Raw genomic sequence first — 27,836 nt, 5'->3', positions numbered from 1 at the left:
AAAAAAAAATACAAAACATAATTCACATATACATAGAGATCATAGTCATGGAATGATAAATGGATATCATCACAGTCTACTATATACAGTCGCGAAGCTCAAAATGTAGTAAAAATGCAAACATGGGTAGTTGCCCACCACTAGGATCGCTACTATCGCCTCATCATCGCAGATCTCTCTCCTAGCAGACAACAAAATATGTTACACTTTTGTTGTCGTGTTCTTTTTGGAAAAATTAACACCTTCCTTCCATTATTGAAATATTAAATGCATAAATTTAATTTATTATTTTAATGAAGTATATTAAATTCCACCATAAACTCGAAGATACCTGCAAGAAATAGGTTAATATTATTTTTGTTTGTGCAAAACGAACTGAAATTTACTATAATAGCTTCACTCATTCAAGATTATAGCGATAATTAACTATGAAACCAATAAATATTAATTTGCATTTCCCTTTACAACAATAATAATGGAAATATGAATTAATGGAGTAACTTACGTGTACCGGTACTTGTAGTGTAGGCTTACGTAACTAACAAAGTGGGATGAGGTTAAGCAATAATAATCACACCAGAATTGGAAATAAAACGTGATCAATAAATTTTATTGTAACAGACTTTTTCTACGTCTCTAGTAAAGTAACAAATAAAAATAACAACAAAATTAACAGCTATAATTAAAAACATATCCTTTGAAAAAAAAAAGTAGGCCTAAGCAATAATAATCCCACCAGAATTGAAAATAAAACGTGATCAATAAATTTCATTAAACAAACTTAATTTTTCTACGTCTCTAGTAAAATATTATTATTCCAATTATTGTATTTTAGCCATTAACATTTTCATTACAACCAATAACGAACATTTCACAAGCATCAATGTGAAATACGCAACGAGCTAGCACTCGATGGAAATACGACACAGTCCAAAGTCGACCGTGGAAAGTCAATTGTTTCTAGTTGCTAACGCTTGGAGCGCTTTATCATGAGATTTGCAAAAAATCACCTCAAGCTTCGCGACTGTATATAGTAGACTGTGATATTAGTCTAAACTGCGTTGGAATCGTAACAAAAAGGATCATGAAGATTACAGCTGAGATTAATACAAAGTCGGAAAAGGCGACGGGAATTAAGTAACAGCTGCATGGAGGAGAAGAGGGCAAATTAGTTCAGTATATCGAAAATAAAGAACATAAATGGTTTCTGCATAGATATTTATTTCAGATCAAATCAAGTTTTTAGTACACTGGGTCGTAATCGTTGAAGTTACGTCTCGGTGTCATTCTCTTCCACTTCATCTTCATCTTCATCTCACAGCTTCGACTGCAAATTAAAAAAGCCAATATGTAGCATTTACTAGACGGACAGGATTTCCTTGCTAATTAAGTACAGAGTGATTTGTATAGAACTAACAAATTTCTTTCTTTCTTTATTTCAAAACGAATGATGCTAGCCACAATTTGTTATACCTCAAATGTAGAGTATCTTTGGGAGATTACTAACCTCTATAGCAAATGTTGAAAATTCTTTATTTATTCGGCTGGAAATTCACTTAATGACCAGTTTTTAACGTCAAACTAAGCAAGAGTTTTGATTCCCTGTCACGAGATGCGCAGATGTTTATTCTTTATTCCTTATTGTTGGCAGTTGTTTTCGACATTTTGTTTTAGTCACTGAAAATGCAGTACACATTAAATCAACGGCTCTTCCTTGTGAAGAAATACTGGATTACGAATTCAATTACAGCTACTCAAAGGGCATACCAGAGAGAGAATTTGGTGTTCGTAATCCCCCCCCCCAAAGAAACACAATACTGGGGCTGGTAAACAAATTGGAAACAATTCCATCTCTAAAAGAATAATAATTTTGATGACAATAAATACACAGAATAAAGAATAAACATCTGCGCATCTCGTGACAGGGAATCAAAACTTCTGCTTAACTTGACGTTAAAATCTGGTCATTAAATGAATTTCCAGCCGAATAAATAAAGAATTTTCAACATTTACTATAGAGGTTAGTAATCTCCCAAAGATACTCTAAATTTTAGGTATAACAAATTGTGGCTAGTTTCATTCGTTTTGAAATAAATAAAGAAAGAAATGTGTTAGTTCTATATGAATCACTATGTAGCATTATTTAAGTGTCGAATATGTGAAAGAAAGCTGTAAGGTTTCCAGCATGTGAATGTATGGGATTCTAGAGTTTCGAAATTCTCACTTACGTCAGCGTGAATAGCTAGAACGCCGTCGTCCTCGGACGACAGGATCTCGATGTATCCTGTGCCGTCGCTTCCCACAGTCACGGACTTGCCCGTGCAGGATCCGTTGGACTTGGAGCCGGAGATGATGTCACAGTATGTTCCGGCGGGCAAGCAAGTCTGTAATCGATAGCGGGTTTCATTTACAACCTCCTTCCACAGTTTATGACATTATCTTTTCTTAGACGTGAGTGTATTGCCTCTATCATCATCGAATATCAGGGATTTTACTCGATCAATCCTGCTGTAAGAAGTACAGGGAAATCATTTTATTTTTTTTATTTTATTGGGTTATTTTACGACGCTGTATCAACATCTAGGTTATTTAGCGTCTGAATGATATGAAGATGATAATGCCGGTGAAATGAATCCGGGGTCTAGCACCGAAAGTTACCCAGCATTTGCTCCTATTGGGTTGAGGGAAAACCCCGGAAAAAACCTCAACCAGGTAAATTTTCCCGGCCAGGATTCGAACCCGGGCCACCTGGTTTCGCAGCCAGACGCGCTGACCGTTACTCCACAGGTGTGGACTTTTATTTTTACTAACATTTCTAATATTAACGTGGCTATACCTTTGGATCAACGATTAAGAACCGGAAACACCGTTTGCTACCCCCTTCTACGACTAAAGTTCGATGATACTGGCGTAATATACAAACAAATCACTTTACTAGGTATAGGAGGAAAGAAAAGTAGTTCATCCATTTACGTTAACTAGGAAATATCGCGATTTTGAGTTTGATCATTTTCATTAGATTTTTGTTTAATCAAAATACAGTACAGTATTAACAATGAGTGTTTTTACTCACGAACTGAGCTGTCCATGCGGACGTATTCATTATGCGGTGTATATTATACTGTCTACAGCACATTAGCGTACAATATAGAGAATGAAGTTAAATTGAAAAATAATCATAATATGGATATTTAAACACATTTTTTAAAATGGTGGCCGTTCATTTCGATACAGGCTTCAGTTCTTTTGTGCATATTATCGCACTATAGACTATTGTAACTAATTCCAATTACCAGTTTCGTCCTTCGTACTAGTAACTCATGTTGAAATAATTCTGTACCTACTCTATAAAAGATTATCTTACGTACTGTAAATTCAATCTTCACTTCTGCTCGATCCGAAAACATAAAATTACTTAGACATGCTATCTACATTCCATCCAAGCAGTTACGTCACAGGGTCGTAGAAAGGAAGGGTTTTTTTTATTTAAGTTATTTGAAACAGTTGTATGAGGAACATATGTTAAGGGTGTTTGAGAATAAGGTGCTTAGGAAAATATTTGGGGCTAAGCGGGATGAAGTTACAGGAGAATGGAGAAAGTTACACAACGCAGAACTGCACGCATTGTATTCTTCACCTGACATAATTAGGAACTTAGAATCCAGACGTTTGAGATGGGCAGGACATGTAGCACGTATGGGCGAATCCACAAATGCATATAGAGTGTTAGTTGGGAGGCCGGAGGGAAAAAAACCTTTAGGGAGGCCGAGACGTAGATGGGAAGATAATATTAAAATGGATTTGAGGGAGGTGGGGTATGATGATAGAGACTGGATTAATCTTGCTCAGGATAGGGACCAATGGCGGGCTTATGTGAGGGCGGCAATGAACCTTCGGGTTCCTTAAAAGCCATTTGTAAGTAAGTAAGAAACAGTTGTATAATATTACGTAGACGCCCAATTCCTAACAGAAATTAATGTTCTCAGAAAATAGCTAAGACAGCCCAGCCACTAGCCTTTACAGAGGCGCGAGCAGAAGCGGGTGGGGGAAATCGGAATGCGACGTAGGCAAACGGACAGTACCTGTGCTAAAATATGATTCAATATTAAAAACTCTTTCGTCACTGAAAAACGCGAATATATTTATGGAACGTAAGGGTGTTTCAAAAATAGAGGGCATAATTTCAGGTATGTATTCCCCATATGTAGGCAATATAAAAAGTTCATTACAACATATGTCCTAAAATGTTTGATTTCCGAGTTATTGCCTTCAAAACAGTGACATTCACCGGAAAGGTTTTCTTCCCGCAGTTAGTTGCCTTTACAGCAGATGTTTAAAATGTCCACCTCCTGCTTGAATACAGGCCTCACATCGATGTCTCATTGACCTGCGAACACGATCCCAAATTCCAGGAGTATTGCGTATTTCCTCACAATCTGCCACAATTCGATTCCGAAGGGATTCCATGTCAGGCACCGGAGACGAATACACCAATGATTTTAAATAGCCCCACAAATAGAAATCGATAGGGTTCAAATCAGGTGAGCGTGGAGGCCAAGCAATTGGGCAACCTCTACCTATCCATCGATCAGAAAAACTTCGATCCAAGTACCGGCGAGCCGTACGACTGAAGTATGCAGGAGCGCCATCATGCAAGAAGTGAATGTGTTGACGATTGATCAGTAGAGTGTCTTCTAAAACATGAGCTATGGTGTTTTCCAGGAAATTTGTGTACGCCTGACCCGTAAGTCTGTTTACAAGTACATGGGGTCCAACTAATCGATCACCAATGATACCGGCCCACATGTTGAGGGAGAACCGCACCTGGTGATGAGATGGAACAGTTGCACGTGGATTTTCATACGCCCATACATGCTGATTGTGGAAATTTGTTATGCGATCTCGTGTGAACTGTGCTTCATCTGTAAATAATACTAAGGCAGGAAAGTTCGGATTTACACCACACTGCTGCAAGAACCACTGACAGAACCTAACTCGTGCAGGGTAATCTGCTGGTGACAGGGCCTGTACACGTTGCAAATGATAAGGATACAATTGATACTCTTTCAACAGTCTCCAGACAGTCGTATGAGGAACATTGACTTGCAACGCTACCCTTCGTGTGCTGATAGAAGGAGTCATGTTCACAGCCTCCAGAATCTCCTCCTGTACTTCTGGAGTTGTAGATCTTGGTCGTCCTCTTCCCAAACCAGGAGAGTTAAATTTTCCATACTCGCACAGACGGTAATGGAGACGTACAAATGTCTTCCGATCTGGACATTGTCGCTGTGGGTACCTCTCCCGGTACAAACGACGAGCCAGCGCAGCATTGCCGTCCGCCTTACCGTACATGAAGTGTATCTCTGCATTTCCGGACACATGTTGTAATGAACTATTTTGATTGTCTACATGTGGGAAATACATACCTGAAATTATGCCCCGTATTTTTTTAAACATCCTGTATACTATACTCACTAACTCAGTACTGTTTAGTATCACCGTAAGGCACTTTGACTGCATACGCGGCCTTGGTTCTGTGTGGAGGACGATTGGAAATTTACTAGTAGAGGGAGTGGGAGTGAAGTACATTCAAAAACTCAGGTACAATAAAAATTGAAGTAAAAATAAAATGATGTCCCTGTATAAGCCAACATTACGTGCTTCACTCTTTCCGATTGCCGGGTCTTGTGTTCAGCATGTTGTAATTCGTAAGCGTACTAATCCAGACAAACATAAGAGAGATACGTGCTCGGTACCTATGAAAGGCAGACATTTCTCTAATTTCTTTCTGGATTTATGCCACATCTGAGGCTCAAATTAAGTGTCCGGTATTTCCCTGGGGAAAAGGCCATTGAGCGTGGTTCGACCACACCAGATCATTCTAGAGCCGACCGACGTCATGAATTCGTGGAGCTCTACCTCTGTGTGGTCCTCATGAGCCTTCATGGCATCTAAGAGGTGATACCTTTAATAGATCTAAAGCTCTAACACTTTCAATAAGACGCTTTGCTATATAAAAGTTTGGCCTGGAAAGCTAAGGAGTGCAAAGAGGAGAAATACCATAAAAAGCTGAATGTAGACTGGAGAGCGTTCTAAAAAGTATGCCTTCATAATCATTAATCAGAGAAAAATATTAATTAACATGATAAAATGGGAAAGAAACACAAAATTCTTAAATGTTATAATCTGGTGACCGTACCTGCAGCGTCTGCTTGAGGTCCGCGTTGTACTCGTCGTTGAAGGCGATGAAGCCCTTGCCGCCTCTGCAGAAAGCGATCTGCTGGTTGCCATCGTCCCACCAGTCGTTCACGCTAGTCCCTGCAAAGCAACGCCCCTCATTTTACAACGTGTTCACCATCGTGCCCAGTGCTGCACACAGCGTTGCCATATTTAGCGATAAGTCGCTAAATCTAGGGAATTTTGAATAAGTCTCGGCGACTTTGTAAAATACGATTAGCCACTTATCTGTTGATTTTTATATTCTTCCACTTTTTTCTTTCTTTTTTTAAGTTAAATCATTCAAGTCATGCACTTCTTAGTTTTAGAAGAGGCAAGGGTGCATGACTGATTAGTCTAATGATTCATATGTGTAAGCCCTGATCTCATATATTTGTGATCAGTGATCAGGGGTGAAAGATGATGATTTAATAATTCTCACGGGTTAGATCTCTCTCTCAATGCTACTGCTCCAACACCCATAAACGGTGGCAACTTTGATTGACACGTGAATAGCGAGCTGCAGCTAATGTAATCTTAGTTCTTCCCAGCAACGTAGAGATTTTCCACTCCGACACGACTCGAGGTAATTGAGTTTTGTAATTTTGTGCCGACAGTTCTTAAGAAGCAAATGAGACTATTTTTTACTGGTTTTAATATATTTTTATATATAGAGGTGTGAAAATTATTAGAATAATCTTAATTTTAAAGGTTTTTTAATAGTTCCTTCACAAATATTAATTGAATTGATGAATATTGGTATATATTACTATACTGATGTAGGATATATTTACTACTAACAATGCCGGAAAGCATTGTTGTACATTGGTATTTTTCTTATTTTACAATTGTTATGGGAATTCAGAAATTATTATATTATGTTGGCGGAATTGGAAACATAAAAAATTATATGCACAAAACAGATGTATACGTTCATTAAAATTTGAACCTTCACAACAATGTAAACGCAGGGAACAATTTGTTTAAAGCATTTCTTAATTAATTTTTGATGTTTCCAATTCCGCCAACATAATATAATAATTTCTGAATTCCCATAACAATTGTAAAATAAGAAAAATACCAATGTACAACAATGCTTTCCGGCATTGTTAGTGATAAATATATCCTACATCAGTATAGTAATATTATATACCAATATTCATCAATTCAATGAATATTTGTGAAGGAACTATTAAAAACCCTTTAAAATTAAGATTATTCTAATAATTTTTACACCTTTGTATGTTTAAAAAGTGTTAGGTTTCACAAAAAAAATTGTGGTCAAACGCTTAGGTGAAAATTTCCACTTACAATTTGCCAGAAAGTGAGGTGTTAATGATTGGATCAAGTACGGTGTATTCACAATCAGCTGTTCCTCCTCAACATCACAGCCGTCAACAACACAACCAGACTCCGCAGAAGAGGGTGACGACGAGGAAATTATATTTTTATCCGCATATGTATGTTTTTCTTATTTTCATTTAGTGATATTTATTATTAATTTTTAGCGAAATTTCTGGGGATACTTTAACAAACTTTGCAGAGATTTAGCTACTTTTTGTTGAAAAGTTAGCGAGATTGTAGGGCGATATGTTGGCAACTTGGACGCCATGTTACCTGCCACGACGTTCCTGAAGCCCACCATGTTGAAGATCTGCCTCCACCTGTGCTCGCACACCCAGCCGTTGCCGCAGGTTCCGTCGCTGTTGATGCTGGGTGACACAATGTTGCCGTTGCCGTCTTGAGGTGGGCCTTGGTCAGTATCAGTGTCGAAAGAGAAACTGGACATGACACGGGGGTAGCCGTATGGGTATGCCAACATGAAGGCCACTGCCATCTGCGAGTATCACAGATCATTGTTTACGATACATTTAAAAAATCAGTACCATCGAAGAAGAAATCGTAATCATTAACATATCAGATAAGATTGATCTACAGAGCCACAAAAGTAAATGCATAAACATCTAATAATCATAAAATCTTCACGACAATGGACAAAAAAGGATTTTATTATAATAACAAAAATAGAAAATGTCTACAAAATTGAAAGTAATTAAATCTAGAAAACGGCGAAAATTATCTTCAAAATAAAAAGCCAGTAAAAGCATGGGTGGCTATTGAATGTAGGACTTAGTTCGACAGATACTTTTTGTAGAAAGTTATACCATTACTCACGCAGTACAACTGAGAGCCAATGAATGTATTTAACAAGAATTGAGGCATTCAGTTTTTTAACAACAATGACAGAATACCTTACTATACTGGGTGTTCAGTTCAAAGTGTGTCATGGCTCGCTGTATGTCGTCATGTGGCTAGCCGATGGGCCTAGAGAATTCGATCTCCCTACACTTCCGCAAAGGCGAATTACCTATGTGGTAGAGAAGTTGCCTAGCAAGTACGGCGTTCATTCTGAAGAGTACGTACCGATACGTACGGTAACGCTGGTAGTGGCAGGAATGTGAACTGTTTAGAAACACGTAGTCTACAGAGGTGAGTTTTTTCGTACTGTCGGGATATGGGAAGAGAGTCAAAACGATTACTTACGTATTCGTTGGCATTAACTTCGACGGTCAACATGGACACGGAGCATTTGATTTGTGTTGTGGAATGTTTCCGAACGCAACCGATGATAACAAATACCCTGCGTACGACTTGCCCGAGCAAAACACAGTTCGAAAGAAGTTATGGTAGCACACAGGCCGTACAGAACGCCATCTGTTGCTACGACGTTCAAGTTATACCGTACACATTCTCAAGTTCAGACTGAACGCCTTAAATATAGGCAACTTCTCTGACATAAAAGCTGAAACTCTCTTCAAATCGCTGATTCACAACAGTGACGTCATGACACACTTTGAAATGAACACCCAGTAGTCGCGACGCTGTTATTCCCGGCGTGACTCCTCCTCTTTGCTTACGTCTTAGGAAGTGAAGGCTCTATAAAGTCTAGATAGGTAGTATCGTTCGCCATTTTTGTTCTTTCATTGCCGAGCTACCAGACGAGGAATCTATTTGCCGCACCGTTAAATATTATCATGCCGTAGCTTCTATGATATTAAATCAAACGCACTGTAATTCAGAAAATAATTGAGTGGCAAATAACGTCTTCGTGTGCTTTCTGCGAACGCCAACGAAGGTGCCAAAATGGCGGGCGATTATATTAAGTACTTATCCAGCCTTAGGAAATGCATAACGCCTTCATCAGCGAATCACAAGACGCACACGTTTAAATGTAGCCGACCTGAAACGTGATTGGCTGCCGGAAATTAGAGCGACGGGACTATATAACGAGTAAAAATACTTTATTGTAACTTGAATGGAGTGATGGCATCAATATGGGAGTTTCTATGAGCTCACTTACAATATTTGCCACACCAAAAAATTTAAATTGCAGCTAAAACGCGTAGGCCTATTAAAATATTTCCAACATGTTATTCGTTACATACTTAATGCTCAACTTTTGTTACTAGTTCGTCTACATAGTTGCTCGTCTCGTGCATAAACGTATAATCTTCATTCTTTAGTTTGTTATTTGTATCTTCTTTAAATTTTTCCTTCAAATTCTTCCATTTCAAAATGTAAAATTACTGCTATTTCTGTAGAAATATTGGAAATATTTTCCTTGCAATGAACTACTCCAAAATCAAAAACAATCACAATGACCTGAGCCATAGCCATCTTATCAAGTTCTGCCTACACGAATGACCACAAAACTAAAAGGTATCAGTACCGTCACAGTTTAATAATCACGATATCAACTCAAAATCTTACTTGAAAGAACTTATGCCATTACAGATTAAGCACGCTGGCCCTGAGGTTAAATAAGTGAAAGAAAGATTAGTGTTCTTCACTGTACCTTGTAGAGTTTGGCTGTCTTGTAGGTGAGAATGCTGGCGCCGCCTGCCCCGTGACCTCTCTGGTTGTCGTGGTTGTCCACGAACACGAGGGCGTCTCCGTCGGGAAGGAAGCCCCATCCAGTCCCTGCAAAACAGATCGGTGGTGTGCGTGATGAATGTGTTTTGTTTCAGTCTGTTATTTAATGACGCGTTATAAACTACTAGGTTATATATCGTTGAAAAATTGGTGATAACGAGATTGTACTTGGCGAAATAATACAGCGCGCAAATAGCCATAGTAGCTGACGCGCCATTTTTAAACCACACTAACTAACGTGGCCAAAATAAGGACAATGATTACTATGGAATTACCTAATATTGGCCTTACAGTTGGGAAAAATCTCAGAGAAACTCAAACCAGATTATCAGCTCAAGTGTAAATCGTATCCACCCCTAGCATAACCACGGATCAACAGAAATCCGTCTGAGCCAGGCCAGTGGCTATGACAGGAGATAAACTCCTGTTTCCTTATTTTTATTATTAGTAGTATTATTATTATCATCATTATTATTATTATTATTGTTATTATTATTATTGTTATTATTATTGTTATTATTATTATTGTTGTTATTATTATTATTGTTGTTATTATTATTGTTGTTATTATTATTATTATTATTATTATTATTATTATTATTCCACTGACTCGGCTAAATTGGAGAATATTCAAAGAAAATTTATTTCCCTATGTTCTTATAGATTTTTACCAAATTTCGATTATAACTATGAGAATAATTGCGAATATTTCAATTGCGGTAGTTTGATTACAAGACGTCAGGATCTTGATTATTTATTTTTATGTAAAGTCATTAAGGGTGATATTGATTGTGAATCTTTCATAAGCAATATCAGTCTTCGTATTCCTGCTAAGGGTTTAAGATTTCATAAATTGTTTTATAATAGGAATTCTAAATCTCTGTCTCCGGTCTGCAGATGTATTAAATATGCTAATTTGCATGGATTGAACTTGGATCCATCTAATGTGTAGTATATACTTTTCGAGTTTTATGTCAGTTTTACTATTTATGCCATTGTTAGATATGTATCATACTATTCTCGTCATTTGCATAACTTTACAATATTAATTATATGATTCCTGTCTTCATTTATATGATTTCATTAATTCATTTGTAATACATTTTATTTAATTGCCATTATTTTAATTATCTCACTGAACTAATTTTAATAATATTGTTTGTGCTATTTATTTTGTTGCATTTTGGTCAATTGAGTAATGTAGACTATTATATTGATTGTATTTTCATCTCATTGCCATTTTCTATCATTCATTCTCATCATCATTTGTTGTTTTGTTTCGTTTTGTACCTGTGCTAAACTGTAATTGGCCTTGTGCTGTTGTTTCGCACATTAATATTCTAAATAAATAAATAAATAAATAAATAAATAAATAAATAAATATATTATTATTATTATTATTATTGTTATTATTATTATTGTTATTATTATTATTTTTTATTATTATTATTATTATTATTATTGTTGTTATTATTGTTATTATTATTATTATTGTTGTTGTTATCGTTGTTGTTATTATCATTATTATTATTGTTATTATTATTGTTGTTATTATTATTATTGTTGTTGTTATTATTATTATCATTATTGTTATTATTATTGTTGTTGTTGTTATTATTATTGTTGTTATTATTATTATTATTATTGTTGTTGTTATTATTATTGTTATTATTATTGTTGTTGTTATTATTGTTGTTATTATTATTATTATTGTTGTTGTTATTATTATTATTATTGTTGTTATTATTATTACTATTATTATTGCTGTTATTATTGTTATTATTATTATTGTTGTTATTATTATTGTTATTATTATTGTTGTTATTATTGTTATTATTATTGTTGTTATTATTATTGTTGTTATTATTATTATTGTTATTATTATTATTATTATTATTATTATTATTATTATTATTATTATTATTATTACTTTCCCGGCCCCCATTAACTGCTTTTCGAACCCCAGAGGGCTGAGGCCCTCCCGTTAAGAATCGTTACTGTAGATTACTTGAAATTGTTGAACTATATATGTCTTCAGAAAATGACACTCAGTGTCTCAGCTCTCGGCTGTAAGTCACGTATGGTACTCTGTTCCCACGTGTGTCTTCAGTAGCTGCTTACATTTCTTTTAGAACTCCGAAAAAAAAGATAAAATACTAATAGGCCTACAAGTCAAAAGAAATAAAATTTTGTCGTATCATTTTAAATATCACACGAGGAAAAATTCCAAGTACATAAGAATTATATGATACACTTTCATTTTACAACCTCGTTGAGGTCGAAATCGAATCAGGGGTTTTGAAAAAAATGTTTTAAGATGTCATTATTGATCGAATATTCTTTTCTCATATTATATATCTTTTATCTTCTTACCGAAGTTAACAAGGTATTTAATGGGGTTGTTCCCACGGAAAGCGTTGCCCAGTTCGGCACCATATTTGAACTCTGTCACACGACCAAATCCAGTGTATTCGGATCCCTTGATGGCTTCACCACCTGAAAAAAGGTTTGAATAAATTTTATGTAAACGTAATGAAAACGTTAAAGGTAATCTCATTCATGCGAGTATTTTAAAAAGTTACACGCACCCAGATCAATGACTTCCTGGTAGAAGAACGGTCTGGTTCCTGAAGCAAATCCTTGGTCAGTCCTGAGGTCGTTCACCTGGCTGTAGATGTACTCGAGGTCTGCCGGCCACATGTGCTTAGCAGCGTCAACCCTGCAAATATTTTCGAAGTAGTCATCATAATTTCAGTTCTCTACGTTTTAGTGGTTTATCTGACTTCACTTTATCAACTGTGATGTTATCTAGCGTTGGTGAAAATGGTGAAGAGTTAAGTCCGAGGACTCGTCATGATATTACCTGGCTTTCACCATACAGTTGGGAAAAACTTACGAAAGAATCTCTCCTGGTAATCAGCTCAAGCAGGATTCGAACCTATACTTGAACACAGTCTCGCTCATACCTAAGCCACGATATTGGCCATATATATTTTTTTTAACTAATGGCGGGTATTTCACTCCTTGTTATTCACCTATATCGTCGCCTGAATGCAAGAACTAGGTAACTTGATTTTTCATATTTTGTGACATCGCCTATTTACTTATTTATTGCACTAAGGAATATGTCTCGTTTTCTTTTACCTATTTGTTGTATTGGAAAACAGATGTCGCTGGTATCGTTTGATCAGTTACCTAGATCCTGGATTACTTTTGTGCGATTTTTGCTATGCTATAAAAGAGTAACTAAAAACCGCAAATTTCGAGTTACCTAGTTCTTGCATTCAGGCGACGATATGAAGCCAATTGTGTAGACCAATTTACAGACAGAGTTGTTACCCAGGGTGCGCCATAGGAGGCTAGTCTACGCTATACCCGCAATGAGGTAAGATGATGATGGAAATTTTTTGAGATGCCACAGGGAAACCGGAGCTCCCGGAGAAAAATCCTGTGTTATCTGGACCACGGACTTTCCCAACACAAATTATAAACCGGGTGTACACTGGGGGTCGAACCCAGATCCACAGGATTATTAGTCCAGCTATCTAGCCACTACACCACCGTGGCAACCTATTGGCCAAACTGTAAACTTAATGAGAATTTAACCACATGATTATTTAAATATACGGAATTTCTAGAGTGGATAATAGTATAATACGTGTAAAATATCATCAATTTGTTTTGAATATAAAAATGACATAACAAAAAGAAGGGATTTTTAAACAGTAAGTTTAGGGCTTTTTCTGAACACCGTGAAATGAAGTTACTTTATTGCACGTGGGGGTAAAGGAAATATCTCGCACACTTCATTATTATATTATAAATTATTATTCATTATTACATTATAAAGTTAGTATCAGACTGCCTCCGTGGTCTGTTGGTCAGCGTGCTGGCATACAGATCTGGAAGTCTCGGGTTCGATTCCCGGGCTCGGCTCTCAGTGAATTTTTCTTGAAGAAGAACAATTATCTGGGTATCTAGAGTCTGGAAATTTGTATAAATGTGAGTGTGCCGGGTTAATATTAATTAACCAATCATCAAAAATATAAAATACATCAGGACTGTCGCTGGGCAGTAACCTGAACACACGTTTCAGCGTCACATTGTTGACAAGTAACTCCATCTGTTAGCACAACCATAAAGCATGTAATAGATGTTATAGAGTTACCAACAACGAGAAAAAAAAATAGTATTAACTGTATTATGATGAAAAATCTTTTTGTTATGGTGATAAATATATTTATCATAACCTGTGTGTGTCGTCTTTTTTTTCTTCTCGTGTAATTTCAGCACTCGTGCTAACAATCTTTCCACTCGTTCAATACTTCACTCGCACAAACAAGTTGAATAAGAAACTATTATCCTATACGCAGTCAAGATTAATTTAACTCTAGCTATACGTATTCGTAGGGTAATGAATTCTGTGTTTACAAATTCAAAAGCATTCAATGTTGGGAGCTATAAATAATTCAAGATTTTTAAAAATCTAATTATAGCCGCGACCCTGTTATTCCCGTCGTGACTCCTCCTCTTTGCTTACCTCTTAGGAAGTGAAGACTCTATAAACTCTAGGTAGGTAATATCGTTCGCCATTTTTGTTCTTTCGTTGCCGAGCTACCATACGAGGAATCTATTTGCCAACCCGTTAAACATTATCATGTCGTAGCTCCTATGATAATAAATCAAACGCACTGTAATTCAGCAAATAATTGAGCGGCAAATAACGTCTTCGTGTGCTTTCTGCGAACGCCAACGAAAGAGCCAAAATGGCGGGCGATTATATTAAGTATTTATCGGGCCTTAAGAAATGAATAACGTCTTCCTCAGCGAATCACAAGACGCACACGTTTAAATGTAGTCGACCTGCAACGCGATTGGCTGCCGGAAATAAGAGCGACGGGACTAGAGTACAATACTAGATACACACCTATAGAGGTGTTTATATTGCGGGACATGGAACATCCATAAGTACTTAAACCCAATTAGATTTTTTGTGCACCCCTAATGGAATGAGTTGCATGCCGATTGTGCTGCTTCATCGCGCAATTATCTCTAGCCATAAATTCCATATCCGTAACTGTGGTGGTTGTCTACCGTAGCTCATAGATCTACACGAGTCGTCTTTTCCTCACCAAACAAGCAAGAACCTAGGGTGTCCGTCGTCTCTTATGCAGATCTATGAGTCGTAGAATCCATCATCACCTCCATAAACAAAACTTTAGACAAACCCCGAGAAAAACCCATCATGGCAGACGATCGATTCGGCGTCACTCATACACAAGTGGTGCCCTATTTTTCGACACGGAGATGAGAATGTAAGGGGAATTGATGACAGTAATAGTCGAATGAGCTTCACAATCTTGATTTTCCCACTATAATTAAAATTTTATCATCGTTGAGATTTGAACTCGGGCCTGCCGACTGACCTATCATTGCGCCACAGTGTTAGACTTACCTGAATCCTGCAACGCCACAGTCGACGAGGTTGTTCAGGTAATCAACCATTTTTCCTCTCACATAACTGGAGCTCTGGTCTAGATCGTGCAGACCAACCAACTCGCAATTTCGAACCTGAAATATAAGTACAAAATTTCACTCATCATCACTGTTAGTGATAACGATATTAATAATAACATGAGCTCGTATCTCATTGAATGTGTCACCTCGTGGTATTGTAGCGGGAATATGACAGATACTTTCTGGTTCTTGAATCCTAAAATTCTCATCTATATAGCCTGAGGCGTAAATCTTATTTAAAATGCAATTGAAGAGAGTTATCCCAAAACTCGCTAAATCCGTTTGGCTATTTTTATGATTTATACATACAGAATGGAAGGGAACGATGCACCAAAATTTAAGAGGTTAATATTATAACATGATACATATAACAAAACTGTTATTTATTTATTTTATTGGGTTATTTTGTGACGCTGTATCAACATCTGAGGTTATTTAGCGTCTGAATGATATGAAGGTGATAATGGCAGTGAAATGAGTCCGGGGTCCAACACCGAAAGTTACCCAACATTTGGTCGTACCTGGTTGAGGAAAAAAACCTCAACCAGGTAACTTGCCCCGACCAGGATTTGAACCCGGGCCACCTGGTTTCGTGGCCAGACGCGCTGACCGTCACTCCACAGGTGTGGACAAAACTGTTATTACCAATACACTTTTCTTCGATGAAGCACCGTTAAGTAGGAAAGAAATAGTCTTTACCCAATGTTTGCAGCTCTCTATTGCGGTAATGGTCCGAGATAAATGGCTGATTGCTATACAGGCAGATAGGTAAAAATAATCTGTATAGTTAATATCTTGAGTATATTTTGTAAATTAAACCGTTTAGATATTAAATAATTGCGAAAATCGTTCAAATAAATTTTGCAGCATAGCTCACTGTCACGTGTCTCCTAATGAGTAAAGCAGAGGGGGAGAGGAAGGTAAGAGATGGGTGACCGGGCTTGCTAGAGTTATTGCAGTAGCCGTCATGTTGCCAAATGTTTCATAGAAATATAACGATTTATTCTAAAGCAGTGAATGTTAGAAAAAAAACTTATTTATATTTTTAAATCTCTCCTCATGTATCAGTTTCATTTTGGTGCAATGGTTACCTTCCACTCTGTATATATGATTATGTTTGAAGCCTCTATCATTATATTTTAAGCTTGTTTCCTTCCAAACCAACGCCAGTCCTTGTCTAAATGTTCGTGTTATTGTACATGTCACATGAAAACTCGCTCAGTCCGTAGATCGGTGGATAAAAAAAGTAGTCCAGTACTTTAATAAAAAGAAACTTAACGAGATTTGGAATCACATTTTTTAACTGAATAAAAATGATAATAACATGTTTTTAGAGTTGAAAGGGTAAATTAATGCAGTTTTGTACAGTAGGTTGGTATAAAGTCACGTATTAATGGATAAGAGAATATATCCGTCTAGTGTGGGTTTGTGCAGATGTAATTTTCATGTGATCACGTCAATTAGAACGTATGAGTGAGTACTATTATTTACACAATTGTTTGTGGATTTGGCTGTGGGTGTAGAGCAGTGATGTCAAAGCAAGCGCATTTTTCTGAACTTGACGTCGTGCGCGGGCAGCAAGCGCTAAGTATGGAAAGAGGAAGGGTTGTGTATATGAATAAGCAACCTTTTGGATTAAGAAAACAGTGGTGCATAAACTTCAAACGGAACGTGAAATTTTATGTCGTTATTTTTATATAGCTTCTTTCTGTTTAATATTATCTATATTGTCTGTAAAACAAAAGTACTAACACTGATTTCTTAATATTGCACTTGTGTTTTAAATCTTAATAACATATTAGAGAGTTAAGAAGGAATATTCACTTAAATTCCATAGTAGTATAATATTATACTGTATTAAGTGGATGAAACACATCATCCATAAAGAAAGTGATATTCCAAAGAAAGAGATTGAGTATGACATGATAGGTTGGAATTTATATTGATGGTATCTTTAGCCTTACAAAAGTAATCAATAAACTAATCAGAACAATATTACAGTACAAAGCAAAGTTACCTAGGTACTGTATCTGTTTTAAGTGTAACTAATATTACATAACAAAACTCTTATCGCATTATGCTTTTATGGTGATATTTGTGAGCAACTTCCTATCATCAGAATATTAAATTATTTTCTCGAAATTTGCTGAAGCTATAGAGCTGACATTTTTACAACACATGGGCACGTATCTTTTGGTTATGATGTAAGAATAGTTGCTTTGTTAATTCATTTCTTTACAAACAATTTCCATGCGAATATTTTCAAAATTTTCAATACACTATCTTCAGTAATACGTATATACGGCATATTAGATTTACGAAAACATTCTGTAAGGCTACTAAATAAATAGGCCTATACCTGAAAATTTCACTTTTCTATACGAAAAGTTGAAAAAATATTTCTTTTGAATAAAAAAAAATCAAACTTGTGAAAAATGAGCATTAAAATTATAACTTACATTCTTATAATGCACTTATACTTCTCAGGCAAATCTAAAAATTACCATGGATACAGTTTTAATAAGTTCTCTTCCCTTTATCTATTGAATCAGTGCTGCCCATCCCTGAATATAGCTCGACCAAGCGGCATATAACACCTCTTTCGTCTGTCTCTTTCCGTTCCGCTGTAAAGCGTTCAGGCTCTCCTGGGCTCTAAAGCGCGCGCTTGCTCCTGTGGGCATCAATTGACATGCCTGGTGTAGAGTTTTATGTTTGTGGATGTACAGTATGTCTGGAACTCTACTGTTGTGTAAGTGTGAATTTTTGTACACGTTTTTGGATATTTGTGTAGGTGTCTGTAATTTTATTCGGGTTGATTTATGTGCTTGTGTGAATGTGAGTGCATGAACCAGTTGGTCTGGAAATTTCTGAGTCCTTGTGTACGTGAGACTGTCTGTATTTACATTTGATTACGAATTTCTGTGTCGTGTAATTATATAATATGGATGTTGTTTTTCATACAGCATTGCACATGAGAGTGGATTTATGTGTGCCTATATACGTAATAGGTCCCGCGCAGTAGCGTCGTGGTCTAAGACATCCAGCCTAAGGATCGCGTTACGGAATGCGTGCTGGTTCGAGTCCTCATGGGGGAAGAAATTTTCTCATGAAATTTCGGCCAGTGTATGGGACATGTGCTAATCCAGCATCGTAATGCACTTGGGGAGCTACGATAGGTAGCTAAAACAGCAGCGGGGATCACCGTGCTAACCACACGATACCTCCATTTTGGTTAGATGATCGTTCAAATTTGCTTCGGCATGTGGATTGAGACCTACAGTCGACTGATCGGTCAGGACCCTTAAAGGGCTGTAGCTCCACGAATGATTATTTTATCTGTATACATAAGAGTGTCTGGAATATTTTTCTCTTGTACTCATGACTATTTTGGAGTGTAAATTTATACTATCTTTTTTAAATTAAGAGTTACGATAAGTTTAATTTTTTACATTTTCTTCAATTCCTATACAATCTTCAGAATTCTGGTACTGACTTATTACTAGGAACCAAATTTTTATGTAATTACACATTATATTCCTTTCAACCTAACCGTAATAAATAACAAATCTTTTCGAATCTTGTAATTACCATTAATATATTAAAATTTGATACTACATACTTTTACATGTTTACCCCACATTACATATTATGACTTGATATTCCATAAATCTACATATTTAGGGGTTTTATTCATTTTTACTTCTCTGAAAGGGGGGGGGGGGGAAAAAACATCTCCTGGGGAAGTTTACAATTTGAAATACACAGATTTAAAAAGTCTTTTTACCTACCCACGTAAGGATATATTTCGGGACGAAACATAATGTCCTTAGTTCCAGGAAGTAATAGAGGCATTCACCCCATACCGCCCACTGTAAATATGAGTGAACAAAAGGCAACCTTTCTCATACAACTATCTTGTATTGTAAAAATCACTCGGAAAGTAGCGTTGCCTTCATGCGGTGGATTGGACAAGGACGACATGATTTGACTCGAACTATAATTGTTCTGCACACGTCTTAACAAGCCGTTCCCACGCAATTTGCAACCTCACCCACTCTCTTCCTAATTCTTCCAGGGAAAACCCATATCAAGTCTGACATGAGACTTTCAGGTTATTGCTTGACCTCTTTGTTTTAAATTTAGTAGACCTATACGGAAATGGAATTTTCCGAGCAATTAGAAAGTATGGTTCTCGGCTGGAATAATCCTACCCTTCTGAATGAGGCAGACCTTTCTGAATGTCGCTTTTCAAACAACAATTTGTAAATGCCTATAGTTTGAGGTTTTAGTTTCTTACAGGGAGCAGCTAAAATGCGTGTGCCCCACGCCTCCTCTTATTTTCTCCTCATCCAGTAAAGCGAAACAGTGCTTGCAGTACTGTTGTGTCATTCATTTCACTCAGTTCTCTAGTTTTAGTACTTACAATACCTATGAAGTGCAAGTGAGTTTATCTACTGCTTTTAACTAACTAAAGTGGCCCCTGTATTTTCAACCCTAACGACAAAAATAAAATCATGGATTGCAATGGACGAAGCTTTCACTGCAGATGGAAAAATAGTAATGTGTCAAGTGTGCCGTAAAAAATTCGGGTGCTCTATGAAATCACAACTGGAGATTCTTACCTATCCTATACCTGCCAGATATTGATATTAAATATTTTCATGATTTTACATATTTTGGTACATATTCAGCTTATTTTTCTTACATAAATATGTACATATTTCACACCTTGATATTACATAAAAATCCGGTCCCTACTTATTACACAAGAAATGGAACTTTTTGTATCACCATGACGAGTTTGTTTGCTTCTGATTATTGTGTTGGTCGTGTTAACAATAGGCACTTCACTGTTACTTGGCCTGTAAGATTAACCCAGCAGATTATCTGTTGTGGGGATATCTGAAGGAAATAGTGTTCTTGAGCAAACCTAGGACAATTTGATCCCTTGAAGAATTCCATCGCACACTGTGGCAGATATTCCAGAAGAACTCAGAGCCGCTGTACATTTATCAATGAAGACTAAAGAAAGGCTTCTACTTGTACAAGAGCAAAATGGTGGATACATACATCTGCAATGAAGTTATGGCAGTGGGTTGTTATGCAAAAATTCCCATTTCTTGTGTAATGTGCCAGTGCCAGAATTTGTAATACTGTGAATAAAGTGAAGAAAATATCGGCCATTAAATGTACCTCTTACTTTTGAAAATTCCTATTTCTGTTCATGAGTAAGGAGGGTATTTGGAAACTATTTCGTGGTGTAAATGCTCTCAGAGACTCACGTTGCTCGCATCGTTGTAATTGTCGACAGAGCACTGGGAGTGGAAGTCCCCAGGACCGTAAGGGACAGCGGGGTACTGCAGGTTGTAGGTATCAGCCGTGTCTCCAGCTTGTCCAGTTGCATCCGGCCAGTTTCCGCTCATCTGGTTCAGAACCACGTCAACGTAGATCCTGCGAATTCAACTCCATAAAGCTCATGTACAGAAAACATTAATCATTTTAAATTATTATACATAACACCATGTCAACATGTTGAAGCATTAGACATTCATGTAATAATCTCATTTAGAAATACTTCATTAAGGCCGAATTGTATAAAACTCCCTGACTAAAGATCAATTTTGATCGAAGATCGGAAAGTGAACCAAGTTCAGACACTTCTTCTATTGTATAAAACTTTTCTGCGATCAAATTACCTTGGTTCAAATGCAATCTAAGTTCACGTGTTCACGTGAAAAGGAGTTGGCAACATCGCATAAACAGGTGAAGTATGTGGTGCGCGAGCCATGTTGTTCAGGTTTGTTCCGTGTTGCCCATTTAGCGACTTTAACTCTTTTTCGACGACAATTTCTTTTAACTTTTATATTGCTTAAATAGGGATTTAGCGACCTTTTTAGCACCTCATTGTGACAAAATTTAATCTTTCTTTGTTGATAATAAGAAATCTAGCGACTTTACAACTACTTTTTGGCGACTTTCCGCACACTCTGTTGGAGACACTGGTTTGTTTTGTGCATTGTAAATAATGGCGGACAATAATAAGAAGATTGACCGTTCTCCAAATTGTTATGTTATGGTGTTTGATACTGCTAAACATAATAACGCTTTATAAAACGACAATTTTCGTTTAGTAATACAGTTAATTGAAAATTTATGAATGTACCTATCATATCCATGAATAATTAATGGTTGTTATAAACATAATATAATTATAGGTTATGTTATTTGATACTGCTGAACACGATAAAGCCTTATAAAATATAAGAATGTTTGTATATTAAGGCAAAAAATTGAAAAAAAAAAAAAAAATATATATATATATATAAATGTATCTGCCATATATATAAATAATAATAGTTATTCTTTTTGCACAATCTGTCACTCGTATATTTCAAACAGAAAAGAAATAACTGAACTTGGATCATCTAACTTAATCGGAGAAATTTCTTCAGTCAAAGTTGACTTTAGTTTGAGACAAATTAATCTCAGATTAGACTTCATACAACACAAAATTCCAAGTTCAGCTAGAACGAGGATCAATTTAACCTCTGATCTAAGATTAAATGGTTTATACAATTGGCCCTAAGTGTCATTCAATAATGTAAAAATTCATAAAATACTTCATATTTGATACCAGAAAATAATTACCTGACTCCTACAGTGTTACAGCGACTAACCATGTCCCTGAAGGCAGTCTCATCTCCGGATCTACTGTAGATTTTGTAAGAGACTAGTTGGTATCTCTCCCACCAGGGACGGTTTGGCGATGTTATTATCAGATTCTCGTGAACAGGAGAAACCTGCAAATCAAAACGTCCCCAACTGTATTCATACAACACCATATTTTATACCGTTCATGTTATACACTATTTTTTTTTTCATGTATGCGTAATATATTTTAAGGGAAAACATCGAGGTTAATTATATGAAATTTAGGTAAATTTATTTTTTTCATTTTCCCAAGTCTCCCTTACTGAATTAAGTTGAAATTTACGATGTTATTATTCACACCTTCATTTACAAGAACCACTAAAAAAATATATATATTTTAAATTTCCGAAATTTCGGCAATACCTTTGTACAGCCAACCATCGTTTCTCTCGTATCTCCCACAATTTTAAAAACATTTTCGATCTCTTTTGTCAGACCTATTTCAGAATATTGTGGCAACAACATCAATCAGTATATATTATATTATTTGCAATGTAAGTAGGATTTTATGTATTTTTTTTTTAATTTCACGAAAATTTTCACTCAAAAACATTTTTTATTCTTCTGTATTAATATTAAGATAAATATATTAATTGACATTTTAGATCACGGCATATAGAATAATAATGCAAAATTTCGTGCAATTATCTTTTATAGTTTTTGAGTTATGAAATGCTTAAATTTCGGAGAACGAGCGACAAACTTACCAACAGGCGATGCTCTCTAGTACCCTTCTGGTACAAGTTTCTGGTCATAACTCGGAAATTAATCCAGATATTTACAAAATACTTTCACAGTCGAGAAGGGGAAATTATATAGGCCTACTTCAAATTTCGGACAAAATAGAAATACATGTACGTTTTTTTGGTCCCGTTAAGGTGGATTTTCCCCCTTACTGAATATTAGACTGAATTTTTAATGACACCTCCTGTTCGTATATGTATTGCTTCACTGTCTATCATCTGTTAACTTTATATTTAAAGTTTCCAACAATAGGCTACACTAATTGGTCTACCAGCCGCTTCAAATATTAGAACTAGATTAAAATGTGTCATTATTATTTATTAGGCCTATGTTGGCAATTCAGATTGGAACAGGATTGCTCCTAGCAACGCGTTATTGTCCAAATATGGAAATGGCATTCTCTAGAAACCTACATTCTTTTTTACGTGCTCAACAATTGTTGTCTACAAAGAGTATCACTTAATGCACTCCCTGTAAATCGTGTACGATAGTTTAATGTACTTTAGTGAAAATAGTCTCGAAAGTGTTTCAATCTCTGAACATCGAATTTAATGCTGATCACAGTAACGTCACAGTCTAGTATATACAGTCACGAAGCTTGAGTTTATGAGGGTACTAGGAACAATAGACTGTGCTGGTACTATTTCGCATTGTCTGTTATGAGGCGATAGTAGCGAACCTAGCGTTTAGCAACTATCTAAGGATGCGTATTTACTACGTATTGAGCTTCGTGACTGTATATACTAGACTGTGGTAACGTCTAGGCTCTCTCTCTTTCTCTCTCTCTTTCTCTCCCTTTCCCTCCCCCTCCCGTGGATTCGCCAAGTATTTTTTTTTTTTCATTGATTGGCTCGAATATTCTTCGTAATGTTTGTCATTCAAAACAATAATAACATTAAATTATGGTAAATAAAATCAGATTTTAAGACTATAATTATTGAAGAGATTCCCTGATTTAGAAACCACAAGGAAGAAGGAAGAGAGGTAGACCACAACTCACATGCGCAGAGGAACTGAAGATGATTATGCAGAAAAGAAACCTGACAGATGAAGAGTGGCTAGATCGAGAGATCTGGAGAAACAAGAATCTTTTGGTTGAGGAAACCTCTGTCATCGTAGAAAATTCGATTATAAAAAATTGGAAACTATTTGACATATGGAGCAGAAATTTCAACATTTATGAAACAGAACATAAAAAAAATTAATTCTGGAGGAATCAATTTTTGGAGAAGGTGCTGTTGGCTTTTAGTCAACTGTCGGTGTTACACCAATAACTCAGGCATTACTCATGAGGCTACTAAGTCAGAAAACAATGAGGTAGGATGGCCAGTTTCTTTCCCCCTCGCTGACTAAGTAACATATTTCGCTAACTAGATTTCGTTGTATCCAATCTTCCTCAACTTGGTGAGGTTGCCAAAGACAAAAAATGTTAAACAGTAACATTTAAAATGACTAAAAATGTCTTACAAGAAATTTGTTTACAAGAAACTAAAATTTGCAGTAGATAATAGTTCACATAATGAAAATTTATAAAAATACAGATAAAAAAATAGACGGAAAATTCAACTGTAATTTTAATTGAAATACAAGCGTTGCCGTAAGATGTGAGGAGAACCCTTCAAATCTATAACATAAATTTCCTTAATTGTTGTTGTTGGGACTCCAAATTTATGACAGAATGACACGAATTGTTTTGTTATGGTCCCTCTAGCGCCCACCATTACTCCGATGATTTCTATATTTTTTAATTGGGTTATTTTACGACGCTGTATCAACATCTAGGTTATTTAGCGTCTGAATGAAATGAAGGTGACAATGCCGGTGAAATGAGTCCGGGGTCCAGCACCGAAAGTTACCCAGCATTTGCTCGTATTGGGTTGAGGGAAAACCCCGGAAAAAACTTCAACCAGATAACTCGCCCCGACCGGGATTCGAACCCGGGCCACCTGGTTTCGCGGCCAGACGCTCTGACCGTTACTCCACAGGTGTGGACTTGATTTCTATATCCCTGAGTTTATATGAATCCTATAGATTCAAAATCCCCTATATTTACTTTCAGAAATTAAAGGATTTTGACAGTAACTGTTGGAAAATAGAGGGAATTTCCAACCTAACAGTGACTTTTAACAAACCTTTTGCTTCAAGTGCAAATCAAGATTTTCAGGTATAACTCCCTGTAAAGTTGATTTGAATAATTTCGAGGGAAAAATTGTTCCGGAGCCGGGTATCGATCCCGGGACCTTTGGTTTAACGTACCAACGCTCTACCACTGAGCTACTCGGGAACTCTAACCGACACCGATCCAATTTTTCCCTCTATATCCACACACCTCAAAGTGGGCTGACAACCGTCAAGCAACCAACTTCGAGTGCACACTAACTCCGTGTGACTTAAATTGTGGTTTTCTGTTAACGAACAGTGACGTGTATTATGCAAATCAAGATTTCAGGTGTAACTCCCTGTAAAGTTGATTTGAATAATTTCGAGGGAAAAATTATTCCGGAGCCGGGTATCGATCCCGGGACCTTTGGTCAAATCAACTTTACAGGGAGTTATACCTGAAAATCTTGATTTGCATAATACACGTCACTGTTCGTTAACAGAAAACCACAATTTAAGTCACACGGAGTTAGTGTGCACTCGAAGTTGGTTGCTTGACGGTTGTCAGCCCACTTTGAGGTCTGTGGATATAGAGGGAAAAATTGGATCGCTGTCGGTTAGAGTTCCCGAGTAGCTCAGTGGTAGAGCGTTGGTACGTCAAACCAAAGGTCCCGGGTTCGATACCCGGCTCCGGAACAATTTTTCCCTCGAAATTATTCAAATCAACTTTACAGGGAGTTATACCTGAAATCTTGATTTGCATAATACACGTCACTGTTCGTTAACAGAAAACCACAATTTAAGTCACACGGAGTTAGTGTGCACTCGAAGTTGGTTGCTTGACGGTTGTCAGCCCACTTTGAGGTCTGTGGATATAGAGGGAAAAATTGGATCGGTGTCGGTTAGAGTTCCCGAGTAGCTCAGTGGTAGAGCGTTGGTACGTTAAACCAAAGGTCACGGGATCGATACCCGGCTCCGGAACAATTTTTCCCTCGAAATTATTCTTTTGCTTCAAATTTAGTGGCTCTTTGAATTCAAATTATATAAACCATTAGAATTCGTTCTTAGCAAGCAGTATGCGGGTATAACTCAATTCTGAACAAAATGATCTTTAGGGGGTTTTGAATCTAGAGGATTCATATGATGTTTTGTAATAAGGGATAGTGGGTTCATATATTGTCCTTTTCTCTAGATTAACCTCCTCAGGTTGATTCTGATGCTTCTCGAATCTGGTGGCCGGATCCAGAATATAACCTTTTGTCTCTCCAGGTTTAAATGTTGTAATATCAATACGCCGATGACTTCCGGTATCCGCTACTCCATGGACTTCTTCATAGGTAGTGTAGCCATTGGACTGAAGGCATGTTACGATTACAGACCTGATCTTGTGATGTCTGCTGTTACGAAGAGTTTCGCCAAATGGGCATAACTATATTATATACGTTACTCCTTCTTTTATTTAAAGAAAGATTAAATGCAAAACAAAGTATTGTAGAAACTATTGAAAAAAAAAATAAAATGATGTGGGAATATGATGCTTAGGCAAATATTTGAGTGGGTACCAACTGAGAAGAAAGAAGTGGAAATGAAAATTTTATAGAGTAGTGTACATACGAAATATTTCACCTCTTACTCATAAAAACAAGAAGTTGTGGTTTGTAGAGAGTTGACTAAAATTTTCTCCCAACTCAGGATGAGCTGACTAATCATGGGAACTTTAATACAACTCCAATGTTCTCGTGCATTCCCGCCCGTGATTAGAGATAAGTATGGTAGTTGTTCTTACCTGAACTCCTGCATATCCGTTGGGGGCCAAGAAGCGTTCACACTCGTCCGCGATGTCTGAGAATTTCCACTCGAACAGATGCACGATGGCGCTCCTGTCACCCCACACGTTGGGGTCTTTCTGGGCTTGGGTGAGCACCACACACACCAGGAAGCCTGTCAGCGACAACCAACCCATGATCAGCTTTGTACAGAGAGACTGAGGAGACCACGTTGAGGAAGACGCGTTGTGCTCAACTCTCAGCAGCCACTGCCTTATATACACCACATTCGCACCCTAAACCTCCACCCACACCTACAGAGTGCAAAAAAAAAAAAGAGAAATAAATACAGAACAGAAATATTGTATAAACACGTTCATTATGCAATCACGTGATAATTGAAGTGTTTAACGCAATCTAGGAAGGTCACCCAGAACAGATGCATGAACATACACAAATACAATATGTAAAGATGTCTATTGTTAATTATTCAGACTGAAAAGCAAGGTCAAATCCAGCTATCAATATTCCAGATATGAGCATGCACTGGAAATTACCGAAGTTGTATCTAATCTTAAGTGTTAGTCTCCTATTAAAAATAGATGTATGGACACATAAATGTATGTAAGGATCTCTTTTGTTTCATATTTAGAGTGGGGAGCAAAGTCACATCAAAATTCCAGGTATGAACATGTGCTGGAAATTACCAAATTTGTATCTAATCTTCTGTGTAGTTTCAAAGTAACATGTAACAGGTATTCCATTGATAATTGGCCCCATTGTAATTGGATGAGTCGTAACAAAAGTCAACACGAATAGCCTATAATATCTATGATTTCTTTAATTCTC

At 36.7% G+C, this 27,836-nt stretch overlaps 2 protein-coding genes and 1 non-coding gene across 4 annotated transcripts in view; 2 read left to right on the top strand and 1 right to left on the bottom strand.

Moving 5' to 3' along the window:
- The window catches only part of Dh31-R (Diuretic hormone 31 Receptor), a 1,450,252-nt gene that overhangs the window by 1,322,614 nt on the left and 99,802 nt on the right, over positions 1-27,836 (top strand). The gene's annotated exons all lie outside the window — the stretch shown is intronic.
- LOC138712603 (alpha-amylase-like) lies at positions 1,204-27,257 on the bottom strand. The gene is made up of 11 exons (XM_069844575.1): positions 27,008-27,257; positions 22,315-22,466; positions 20,949-21,117; positions 15,605-15,720; positions 12,738-12,868; positions 12,523-12,645; positions 10,073-10,197; positions 7,834-8,053; positions 6,200-6,318; positions 2,229-2,384; positions 1,204-1,327 (listed from the first exon to the last, which is right to left on the bottom strand). The coding sequence occupies exons 1-11, from the start codon at positions 27,182-27,184 to the stop codon at positions 1,316-1,318; spliced, it is 1,500 nt and encodes a 499-aa protein (XP_069700676.1). The 5' UTR covers positions 27,185-27,257; the 3' UTR covers positions 1,204-1,315.
- On the top strand, positions 25,846-25,917 carry TRNAD-GUC (transfer RNA aspartic acid (anticodon GUC)). The gene has a single exon. It is a non-coding gene; the product is annotated as a tRNA-Asp (tRNA).

This window comes from Periplaneta americana, chromosome 13 (genome assembly GCF_040183065.1).
Source record: "Periplaneta americana isolate PAMFEO1 chromosome 13, P.americana_PAMFEO1_priV1, whole genome shotgun sequence".
Taxonomy (NCBI): domain Eukaryota; kingdom Metazoa; phylum Arthropoda; class Insecta; order Blattodea; family Blattidae; genus Periplaneta; species Periplaneta americana.
Note: the sequence above shows the minus strand (reverse complement) of the source record. Positions and strands in the feature narration are given on the sequence as shown.

Coding starts and splice junctions, on each gene's coding strand:
- LOC138712603 (XM_069844575.1), bottom strand. CDS start 27,184: ATGGGTTGGTTGTCGCTGACAGGCTTCCTGGTGTGTGTGGTGCTCACC. Junction 15,721..20,948: donor ATTACAACGATGCGAGCAAC/GTGAGTCTCTGA, acceptor CTTATATTTCAG/GTTCGAAATTGCGAGTTGGT. Junction 10,198..12,522: donor TAAATACCTTGTTAACTTCG/GTAAGAAGATAA, acceptor TCTGTTTTGCAG/GGACTGGATGGGGCTTCCTT.